Consider the following 12,665-nt stretch of genomic DNA (forward strand, 5'->3'; position numbering starts at 1 on the left):
TTCTTACGCTCTACCTCCTTTAGTAAATAGCGCATACGCTCCTTCTCTAACTCTCATTGGTCAACAGTCTGTATGCTCTCTATGCAACCCTTTTTGGTTAGCCTTGCGTGTGCCTCTGTCTCTAATCCTCTTTGGTAAACGGCGTGTACACTCTGTATAATGCCCAGTTTGGTAAACATGTCTATGATCTGTTTTAGTCATTAGTTCTTTGGTCTCTGACTTAACCTTTTTGTTCAACAGAGCGTGAGCTCTTCCTCACTGACTCACTCCCAGTTTTACTTGGTCAAACTTATAATTCTGAGCCATTTTGTTCAAAATGGGCCTTGGTTCCACCCATTTTTTGGGCTTTTCAGTTGTTATGATAAAAGTGGCTATATAGTTTTTTTTTATTCGATGCCATGTTTCAGCCGCTAAGATGAGTGCTGTAACTCATGGGCTGGCGTCGAGTGAACCCTTTTAGAGCTCTTTAATAACATCTACTCTATATGATGACTCTTGGGGGAAAAATATACCCCGGAGACACGCATCTCTAGAATTTAGCTCTGTTGTGTTCATTATTAATTTTTTGGACTTTAAAGATTTGCATAAAGATTGTATCTATAGCACTTCTTCAGCTATAAACACAATGCGCGTCTGGTGCGAATACAGTTCGTGTGCTTGGAACCGAATTATCCAGGAAGTGGCAGAAACTACTTAGTTCTACAGAATTTAGTAGCCTATAGAAATGATGTTTGTTTTTATTGCTTAGCCATAGAATTGTTGGCGATGAAAATTGTTGCTGCCGTAAGAAGTGGTAGTGCGTAAACTGCATTAAACACAAGTAGTCATTTTCACAAAAAAAATAATTATAACTAAACCACACTGTTTTGTTGTTTTTTTTTTCAATCCAGTTCAGACCTTATTTAATAATACATAATATTAAAACTAAATGCACTCACAAATACTTAAAAAAAAATTCTGGCCCATAATTTATATTAATCTGTACCTCTCAGACAATCCTGTTGAGGAAACACTAAATAACACTGTTAATTACATCACTTAGTGGTGGTCCTCCATTTGCCAGCCAGCATGAACTAAAATTGCCTCGAAACTATTTAATTAAAAACACTAAAACAAAACTTAAATCTCAATCTCAAAGGGAGAAAACAAGATCTGATATCGATCTAAATTAATACTAAAATAACAAATAATTATCCATCTTCTTTTACTTTTATTCGATATCATTTTTAATTACTTGCTTTTATTTAACGCTTCTTACTCAGATGTTTTTTTAGATTTATTCTAAATGATGCAAGACTTGGTTTCTTTCCAATTGCACAATCCTGCAAATCATCGTTTTTAAAACTTGACCAGTACCAATAAGATCATCAAAGATTCACAGTCACTGCATTGTATTTCATTCTGCACTGATATGGGTGCTTCTGCTTTCGTCTATCCCACCGTTTATCACTTATTGGGTTTTTCAAGTATTTTCGTTGTCCTCTTCTCTTAACTGTTTTGTCTCAACACTTTTGTTTTCAGGTGCAAGAATGTTATACCACTGTTTACCAAAATCTGTTGGCCTGCGACGGATTACTCTTCATAAATCTTTGTCTCCAGGTGATAAATTGTACACACTGATGGCAGAATGTTCTCATTTTATGGATCACGTCGATGAGGCTGCTCATTTGGTACCTGCTCTTCGAGCTCGGCTTTGTGGCTACTCGTCAATTTATAAAGTAGCCGGCGTTTATTAATGATTGTAATACGCATGTTAAATTAATGTCAGTGTGCTAAGAATGGCGTATTTGAATTGAAGTTGCAATATAGGGACGTGGTAAAATCCATCATCCCTAATTTCTATGCAGCATAAAGGTGATCAAGAATGGCTTTTCAGTCTTCTAGGCTGTGCTATACTTCAAGTTCTATAGTGTTGGGCTTTATGCGAAAGTGTATCTTTGCGAAGTGGAAATAACGAATAGGGATATTTTAGTTTGATCTATAGAGTAATGCAGGAGTGCAATTTACTTACTCCTGATTTACAACGTCTTTTCATTATTAAAATCTTTTTCAGAGTATTTTATTTTGTCTTAGGGTTCAGTCAAATATTCATGAAAACTTCTCAATTACCTACCTTCCCAAAGATCTTTTCTCCCAGTTATGAGTGGGAATCATAGGCAGCGCAACAGCGTTGTTCAAGTAAAGAACGACGTTGGCAAAATTTATTATTTATTTGTTTTCTGGTTTGTTTTAGGCCAGGGCGCTTCGTATGGAAGGAGTCGTCTTAGAAACTTCTAAAAAAGATCATGTGATTGAAAATTGAGAGGGCTAGTGTCCTTTTAAATAGTCAAAAGTGATCGGAGGGCAAATGCCCCCATCATGCCCACCACTTCACCAAACACTTCCGATAAAAATGTTGAGCTAGCTATTTTGTTCAAAGTAGAGATCCGGAAATCATGTCTTTGAGGATTACAGCCCCCCCCCCCACAGCCCTCAGGGCAAGGGTTGCAAGTTATGCCCTCGGGGCATGTAAGGTTCTTATAGAAAACATGGTCGTAGAAGCTTCGGAGGAGGCTAATTGGATGGGTAATCGGAAGCTCTAGTGCCATTTTTAAGATTCAAAGTGATCGGAGGGCAGTTACCCTCCCCCCCACACACACACACGCATACACATACGTCGTATTTCCCGAAATTCACCTTATATAAATTTTGAGATAATCATTTTATTTTAAGTAGTCCAAACATAATTATAACAAGACTTTTGAGGTTGAAACAAACCCCAGAAGCCTTGGTAAGGGTTGTAAGTTATGCCCTAGGTGCTTAAGGTTTTTATGGAAGGGATGGTTGTATAAACCTCAGAGGAGGTTCATTTGGTTGAATAGGTTTTAGTTCCCTTTTAAGAGTCAAAAGTTATGGAGGGCAGATAGCCCCCCCCCCAACTACCTTTCTTTTTATCTAACGAATCTGATTGAAATTATGAGGCAGCAATTTTTTCAGAGTAGTCCAAAGATCATATAACAAATATTTTGGGGTTGATACAAACCATCAGAGACGGGAGGGAGTGAGGGTAGTTAGTTATGCCCCGGGGCATTTAAGGTTTTAAGGGAAGGGATGGCTGTTTAAAATTAGAGGAGGCTCATTTGGTTGAAAATTGAAAGTTATAGTTCAATTTTAAGAGTCAAAAGTGATGGAGGACAACTAGCTCTCCCCCCCCCAAAAAAAAATCACTCTTCTCTCCAAATGCATCTGATTAAAATTTTGATATTGCGATTTTGTTCAAAATAGTCCAAAGAACATAAAACAATAGAGACACATCCCCCCAGCGCCCTTGGGATAGGGTTGTAAGCTATAGCCTGGGGGTATATAATGTTTTTTGTGGAATTGACGGTCATCAAAACTTCAGATAAGGCTCATTTGATTTGAAACTGGAACTTCTAGTCCCTTTTAAGAGTCAAAAGTAATTTGAGAGAAACAAGCCCCTGCACAAGGCTCATCATGCCCTCAAACGCTTCCAATTATAATTTGGAAATAGCAATTTCGTTCATCGTAATTGAAGAGTCTGGAAATTATGTCTGTGAGAAAGACAACCCCCCAGTTCTCAGGGCAATGGCTATTAGTTATATCTTGAGGAGATTTAAGGCTTTTACAGAAAGGGTGGTCGCATAATCTATGTAGGGGACTTTGGATTGGATTGATAATCAAAATTTCTAGTGCCATTTTTAAGAGTCAAAGCGCTCAGACCGCAGCTACCCACACACACGTCGTGTTTTCCCGAGACGCATCCAATAAAAAGTTTGAAACAGTCTTTGTATTCAAAATAGTCCGAAGGTCATATAACAAGGCGTTTAGGGTTGACACAAACCACCAGAGCCTGGGGGCAAGAGTTGTAAGTTGTGCCCCTTGGGCATTTAAGGTTATCATGAAAGGATGGTTTAGAGGTAGCTCATTTAGTTGAGACTGGAAGGTCTATTTCCCTTTTAAGAGTCAAAAGTGATGGAGGTCAATTAGCCTCACCCCCCCCCCCCCCACTAACCCATCTTTTCACCAAAAGTACCTGATTGAAAATGTGTGGTTGCCATTTTGCTTAAAATAGTCCAAAGAATATTTAACAGTGCCTCCAGGGTTAACACAACCCTCCAGAGCCCTCACAGCCTCACAGCCTCTAGGGAAATAGTTGTAAGTTTTGGAATTTTCCATTCTTCATATATAGTATTTGCTATTAGGAAACATACCGACATTTTTTGCGGGGCAATTTTGCGGCGAGAGTGAAGGGATTTTCTGGAGAAGAATTTTCAGAGGAGAAGAACTTTTCTGGAAAGAACATCCCTGAATTCATCTACAGAATTCTTTTTATTTGTCTTACTGTCTTTTTTGATGAACAGTTTTACTAATGGAGAGAATGTTACGTGGGAAATGTCCGGGAAAAATTTTCAGCTGGGATCAAATTATCTGGCGGAATTTTTCCGTGTAAAAAATGTGAATAATGTCCACACGAGTGCTGCAGGGTAACATCTCCCTTTTTATTGCACAAAATGTTTTTTGGCGTTTGCAGTGATGTATTATTAAGGGGAGACTGTAGGCATTGAGTAGAATTTGGGGGGGGGGGGTAGGATTCCTATAGAATTACGTCCCATGGGCTAATTTTCTAAGCCTCATTGAGTTTTTATATGAAAACTGACTGAGTTTTTGGGACTTCTTGTCTGATCCTTCTTGGTTCTCACGTAAGATTTTGGTTTACACCTTGATTATTGGTGCTAGGGGAAGTAATAGTGTCCTTGTTCCTATTGGTGACCAAGCTGATTCAGGTCATGTCTCCCAATCATAAGTCTTCAATGATGAGATTAGAAAAATTGAATAATTTACAATCCTTTCCTGGGGTTGTGGGGACATGGCATCCCCGGATCCATAGCTATTAGTTCTTGTGAGCATTTTTAATAAAATGGCTTCTCAAGATTTTTATCAGTCTAAGGGTACCACCAAAAAGAGCAAGAGGAGGAAGGGTTGGTTGCACTCCAATCTCTCTTCCACTCACCCTTAACATATATTGAAAATTCTAACCTAAAATCATCAGCCATTTATTAGATATTTCTGGAACACTCTTTTGACAACTGGCAAGGATAGTTTTACAACATGTGTATTTTGATTTCGATGGCATCCTTCTCAACATTTCCTTAAAGTTTCACTTTAATACCCTAAGCTTTTTTGAAGATCCAGGGTCAAACATGCCCTTTTTTCTTAATACAAAACCTTATATGTTTACAATGAGCAAGTTGCATAACCTGCAGCTCTTGTACCAGAGCGGAAGGGTGGCTGCGACCCTTGACGCATGAGCATTTGATCTTTGGACTATTTTGTACAAAATAGCTATCTCAAAATATTGATCGGTGGCATTTTGGGAAAAAATGGCATGAGGGAGAGCCCGGTTGCGTTCCAAATACTTTTGACTCTTAAAAACAGTACTATAATTTTTAATTTGCAATCGAAAGAGCTCCCCCCCCCCAAAGTTTACATGAACACCCCTTACATATGAAGTACCTCTGGGAAGAATATTTAATAAAAAAAAGGAATAATATATTGAAGCCTTATGGCTCTTTACTATAGGCAACGCAATAGCGTTACCTCTTACTTAAACAGGTGAGTAGAACTTTCGATTTCCTTTACATCCGAAACTATAAAAGGGGAATATTAGAGGGGGAATCATCCAGGGAAAATTTTTATGTGAGGGGACTCTTCCGGGGGAATTTTCCGACGAAGAATTTTCTGTAGGGGAATTTCACCCAGGGGGGGGGGGGGGTCTTTGGGAAACACCTAGCACCATAAAATAGAATCCTTCGATGATTTATTGGAAAGTGACCAAACTAGGTTTAATTTAGAGAAGATGAAGCAGGGGTGTTTTCTAGTGTGTCAAATAACGTAGCTTAGTGCTGAAATAGTGTTTATAAGTATGTGAATAGCCACTACATTTGCTTGTGAAGTACCTTTTATTTTATCTGAGCTGGCCGGTCAGCAAACATCTAGGAATGCAAAATAGGCGTCATTGAGCCTTTTAGAGGTGCTGAGTACTTGAATATTTTCTAAATAATGTGTTTTAATTGATAGTCTACAAGAATAAATTGACTTTTTAAAATCTGATAGGTTTTGCTTGGCCTAACAAATTCCTGTAAGTGAAAGGATTCGATAGCTTTAACCTCATATTGTGCGTTTCAGGTCTCGAATGAAAACTTGTCAAAACAAATGAAAAACCTTTTAAGTGAAAGGATAAGTGATAGTTTCCTGTAAGTGAAAGGATTCGATAGTATTAACCTCATTTTGTGCGTTTCAGGTATCGAATGAAATGTTTCTTTTTTATCGAAAACAGAATTGAACCTAAAGGATACCCCACTATGTATTTCAAGCAAAATATAATTTAGAATCAATTAAAATTTTAAGGAAATAGTATTTGCTTTGGGTAAGAAATCTCTCAAAACGGGGATCTGGCTCCTTTAGGGTCAATGCAGACTTTTCTTCCAACCGACCAGGACAACCGATAAAGAAACTTGAGGCATAACTTTAAGTTGAACTGTCTATATGATACATAAATATCGCCTTAATACTCTTAGGTTTATTTACAGTAGTAGTAGCACCAGTAATTATAGTAGTAGCAGTAGTAGTAATAGCAGTAGAGTTAATAGTAGTAGTTTTAACCTTCGTAATATAAAAATAGTACTTACAAAACAAAATACATCCTAAAAATCACTAATTATTCTTAAAAATAAAAAACACTTCTTACAAAACAAAAAATACTTCTCACAAAACAAGAAATAATTCTTACAAAACAGAAATACATCCTAAAAAACACAAATTTTTCTTGCAAATATAAAATACTTTATACAAAACAAAAAATTGCTCTTACAAAAAAAATGCATTCTAAAAATTTGCAAATTGTTCTTGCAAAATATAAAATATTTCTTAAAAATAATTCTAACAAAACAAAACGCATAATAAGAAATTACAAATTATTATTACAAAACAAAATACTTCTTGAGAACAAAAATAATTCTTACCAAACAAAAATACATCCTAAAAATAACAAACTGTTCGTAAACTTACGAAACAAAATAAATCTTACGAAACAAAAATAAATCTTAAAAAACAACATATTGTTCTCACAAAATACAAATACTTCTTACAAAACAAAAAAATATTTCTAATAAAAAAAAAAAAAAAAATACGACCTAAAAATCACAAATAGTTCTTACAAAATATAAAATACTTCTTACAAAACAGAAAATATTTCTTAAAAAATAAAATTATATCCTAAAAATCACGAATTTTTATCACAAAATACAAATACTCCTTATAAAACGAAAATGTTTCTTGCAAAACAAAAATATATCCTAATAAATCGCAAATTGTTGGTCTAAAATACAAAATACCTCTTACAAAAAAAAAAAAAAAAATACTTCTTACAGCCTCAAAGTGTTCATTTTAATTGCAAAAAATCTTAACTCTTATTGAGCTTTCAAACAAAAATAGAATTAATTCGGAGGAAGGAGGATTGGGGAGGTAGAAAATGATATCTAATCTCTCTTGATTTCTGGGAATATTTCTGGTCAACGCTATTATTATAAAAGTAAAGAGTAAAATTCAGCCCAAGAATGGGCAGAATTTATTCCGTATAGGAGGCTGCTGTCCATTCCTCACCCTCAACCTCCCCCTCATGCTCTTAGAAACTTCGAAGTATGCTCATTTGATCGTAAATTGACAGTTTCAGTTCTTTTATTTATATTGAAGGGATTGGATCATCCCCTATCCTAAAACTGTTTTGATATTTGGTCCTTTTCTATATCTGAAAAGTAATCACACATCCATGATCTTTCATTGGAAAAAAAAAATACATAATTCCAAAAAAATTTTTGAGAGCCTTAAGCCTCGACAGTACGGTTCTCTGATTGTTTTGTACTTAGGGAGAAGAGAAGATGTCTTAAAGGCTGCATTTTAATGCCAGCACATTCTAACTTTCATTCAGCCTTCAGATATACACAGAAATTAGTTAATTTTTTAATGCCTTAGGAAGGGGTCGTAGCCACTACTCTTTTCTTCCTTAGTGGTTAAACATCACGAAGAAGGCTCAACGGCGATTCCCCCAGTACCCCCATCTACATAACTAAGTTACAGATGGCGTTATTGTTAACTAGAGTTATTGATAACGACAGTTTTTCTTTTCTAACGGCCGGTTTTTAGCTTCTAAGCACTTTCCACCTATTTTATTAAATTTTTGTCTGGTGTAGAAATTGAATTTGAGACCTGAGACTTTCTAAGGTAAGAGAAAAACACGTTAGTCAACTAAGCCAACAAGTCATTGATTTTTTTATCTTCTTAGAAATAAGTTCTAAGCAAATGTTATAAATAAATTTTTTCCGGGCGCAAGTCAACTGTTGTTAATCATTAGTTTATCGTCAAGTTAATTGTGCTATTCTCTTATTGAATTGCGTAACAGTCTGATTGTCAAATATATTGTCTTTGAAACTGCATAATGATTGCAGCTGCTGAGTCCATTTGGAGAGCAGTGCGTAATCATTCGTGTTGTATCTTTTTTTCGAGAAAGTCACCGTCTGGTCTTGTTAATATGCCATTTAGATAAATATTTCGGGGAACCTGCATTTGGTTGCCTAGCATATTGTCAAAGTACTGCGACAGTCTCTTACCGTGAAAGCCGTATCTCCGTGTTCTATTTATGTGGTTCCGAGCGGTCCAGACCATATGGAGAGCATCCAATGATTATTTTGGCCTTAAGTGTTGGTATAAAATATTGCAAACTAGTCAGCGAAAATATCATTAGTTGACCTGAGCTTGAAGTTTCAACATGTCTAACAAAAGAAGTTTTAATAACGATTCAAATATACCAATGGAAAAGGCTCGTAACCTGAATTTCTTCTGTCGTATGCTTATTGGTTGGGACTGTTTTTCACACAGTTTTGTTTCATTAAAACACATTTACAATCTCTTTAGTTACTGAAGTATATTAGTATGTGTAGCAAATATCATCTATAGTTTAAGAATACCCCTCCCTACTAGCCATTCTTAAACTTTTGAATTCAATCCGTGTAATATTTCGATGCTGGACCTTCAGGGGAAGGTGAAGAGCAATATTAAAACTAAAAAAAGTGTTTACCAAATTTTATGTGTTTGTATGCCATGGAACATCCTTAGTTTAAAAAACCCTACCTACCAGCCATTCATGATCTTCTGAATTCAATTGGTGTATTACTCTTGAACCTCAAACTTGAGGAGAAGTGTGGTCTAGAAAAGTCAAAAACATCTAAGTCCAAAAATTGTAAGCAATAAAAAGTTCTTTCCCTCCAAAAAAATCCTAGATATTCTAAGAAATTCTATTGGGCCTAAGCCCAGTGACAAAATTCTGTTTCGGATCAATATAAGCAATAAGTTTTGGTTTTGAAGGTGTCCAGTGCACACCTCCATCCTCTACCAAAGAAATATTATATGGACTCAAATAGGCCTTAGTAACCTGGAAAAACATGCACGGAAAAGAATTTATGTACGGAAAAATAAATCCTTTATCGAGTCATGAAGTTTCAAAGGTATTCCACCACCAATTTCAGAAAACCATCCTCGTGAGCTCTGTGTTTTCATTTATATAATGTCAACAGCCCAGAAAAAATGTTTTCCCAAGGTTAGACAGCATTTAAAAATATGACTAATGCCACCTGTCCCCCTATCTTATCTCAATACCATTAATTCCCTCTCCCGAGACATTGCAGGTAGATAGTGTCTTTCAATTTAGCTCTATTCCTTTCCTCCAAAAGCCAACTATTTGTATCCCAAACCCAAAACTTGATATGCTGCTGATAGAATATATAACTTCTTTTGATCTGGGCTAATCAATAGCTCCATAGCCGAGGATACAAAGAGATATACTTTTCGAGATAGCATTTCAAAAATTACCATTTTAATAAGTCATGACGAAATCAACCATTTAGGAAAATTTAGGACGGATACCATTTAGGACGAACCATTTAGGAAATAATGGGTAGCGTCTGTAATAACCATTAAATTAAAATTCAATGATTCTTATCTTAGTGACCGAGGTTGCTTTGAAAGTAGGTACACCTTAGTGCTAATAGTTCGTTACTGGTGTTTTAATAACGAACTTTGAAAGTGCAAATATATTTTAAACATTGAAAAAATGGATATCCTTAAAGGATATTTGAAAGAAGTTGAGTATATATATATATATATATATATATATATATATATATATATATATATATATAGCTTTTTATTAGATAATACTCACTATGGCAATGTTATATTTTATATGAAATCATCTCCTTTATTATAAAATATCATATCTGACATCGTTAAGCAGTAGAGTATCGAAATTAAGTGTTTGATTCACTTCAGCATAGACCTTTCAATTGATGGGATCAGAGAATATTTTGTTTTCTCTTTTTTGTAATTTTACTCATTATTGCTTCCAAAAAAAAAATGTCACTCAACCACTATCCAAAGTTCTTGTTTTTCAATTTCTGCTAGCTGACATTTAACTAGGACAACCCTTAAGGGCCATATCTGTAGTATAGACAATCTGGTTTGCTAGAAAAGGACCATGGCCGAATTTGGTTGCCTTTGTTGCTTTTGAAACACTACTAGTGTTTCTTTTGAAATTAATTATTATTTGTTCAATATGAAATAGAATTAGCATTCATTTAAATCACAATATTGCCCATGATCAAATATCCTAAACATGAACTTTATCATATTTTTTTGCTCTTAATAATTTCTAGACAATAGAAAACTAGAGTCAAAATGGGTTACTGCCATATTTGAACTAACCAAAGAAAGAGAAAATAAATAAGCATAACTAAACGTACCAAAAAAAAATTTACTTTTGCTTCTACAAAGAAAAGGATGTCTTCCTCACAGGAAATCCTTTTACACGGAGGCAAAATTTATAAACAAAAAAATTCTTTATGTATTTACACTAACTCTAATTTTTCAAAGCTGAATCAGAAGTGTTGAAGTACAAAATATGGAAGCTGAGATTTTTCTTCCATTTTTAATTTACAAAACAATATAAAATAGGGATAATAGATGAAAGATCAAAAACAGAAAGCCAAGGAAAATTTCACGGAAATAAGTTAACAAAAATATAATTGTAAATATAAGTGGCTGTAACTGCAAAATTTACCCAAATAAAATGTAAAAACACTTACAATTTATACTAAATTACAGGAAAAATAGACTTGACAAAACTCTATAAGTGGTATAATTCCTTTTTAATGTTATTCCTTTCCAATATTAAATAAAAAAAAATAGAATCTTGTTCCTATTTTTGAAGAACGACCCTGAATCACAAAAGCCGTTTTATTAGAATAAATAGTTCGTTCGAAAGCTCAAAAAAACCTGTGCCTTTATACCAGAACATAATTTGCCCTTTGCGAAAACAAAATAAATAAAAAAAATTACTTTCTTGACTTTAATAAATAAAAAATTATCAAGACTATAAGAAATGAATATCAGTATATACATTTTCAACCGTCAGTCCAAATTCATTTTTTTTTTCAGCAGAGTGCAAGTTATGTTCTGTTCTTGAGAGAGCATGAGGGTCGTCAACCTTACTGGTGTTAATTTTACTCGTTTTGAGTTTGATTCGATTATTTACGTAATTTCCGTTTGTTTTGGGTACCATTTATTTGTAGCAGTTTTATGCTTGAAGATTATTTGACTCAATTTCTGCTCATTTTTGGTCGAATGGAGCTCTTTCCTTTTTATTGAAAAACTTGTTTTGTGGGAAAATTTCAAACATTAATTTCTATTTTTTTATTGACTTACTCTTATTCACTGAAAAGATAATAATATCTTTTCGTTTTTCGTATTTTTCATAAGAATCCATAGTTTGGGTTGCTATTGGTATGTTGGAGAAACTTTTTCAGCAATTATTACTCCTAACAGAAATAGTATTGATTCATTTAGGTTAATATCTCCTCAAGTCGACCTGAAAATAAAATTTAATCTGATTTCCAAAGAATTCTATTCATGTCCTTTGAGAACATTGATAAACTTATACCGCTTTCATTTATTTAAATTGTAAGAGCAGTAGTAGTAATGGTAATAGCCTTTAAAATTCCAACTCCATACCCCAGTCGTTTCCAGGTTTTTGCTGAGGTGTCTTACTGGCAACCACACACACAGTGCCTTTTGATGTAGTTTTAAAGCATAATGCGGAAATTGCATAACTGGGGGGGATAAATCTAATATCCCTTTAGACATAGTTACTGGACTGTTTTACTATGCTGTGCAAAATGACTGTCTCAAAAATTTTGACTGGATGTGTTTGGAAAATTAATGGGCTTAGGAGGATGTCTGCTTGCCCTCCAATCTCTGTCAAATCGAATCAGCTCCTTTAAAAGTTTCAAGGATATTGCTAGCTTTTATAAAGTGGTGCTGCCTATGATGTTGAAAACCTATATGCATTTCTTCAGAACGTTCCATAAAAGTTTCACCTTAATACCCTCAGTGTCTTTAGTTGCAGTAACTGTAGTGGTAATATTAATACTATACACATGGTGCCTTCTGGCTCGTTCAAAATCTTCCACAACTTACCCTTAAAGGTTTAACATAATAATATTGCCCTTCTTGAGATGCTGGTTTATTATCTTTTTGAAAATCTAAATACTCATAGT

At 34.7% G+C, this 12,665-nt stretch overlaps 1 protein-coding gene across 1 annotated transcript in view; it reads left to right on the forward strand.

Annotated features, from left to right (window-relative positions):
• The window catches only part of LOC136038759 (uncharacterized), a 122,677-nt gene extending 120,620 nt beyond the window's left edge, over positions 1-2,057 (forward strand). The window contains exon 6 of the mRNA XM_065722129.1: positions 1,522-2,057. Coding sequence (XP_065578201.1) covers positions 1,522-1,736 — 215 coding nt within the window. The 3' untranslated portion in view covers positions 1,737-2,057. The remainder of the gene's footprint in view (positions 1-1,521) is intronic.
• Positions 2,058-12,665: the final 10,608 nt, after the last annotated feature.

This window comes from Artemia franciscana, chromosome 18, assembly GCF_032884065.1.
Source record: "Artemia franciscana chromosome 18, ASM3288406v1, whole genome shotgun sequence".
NCBI classification, from domain to species: domain Eukaryota; kingdom Metazoa; phylum Arthropoda; class Branchiopoda; order Anostraca; family Artemiidae; genus Artemia; species Artemia franciscana.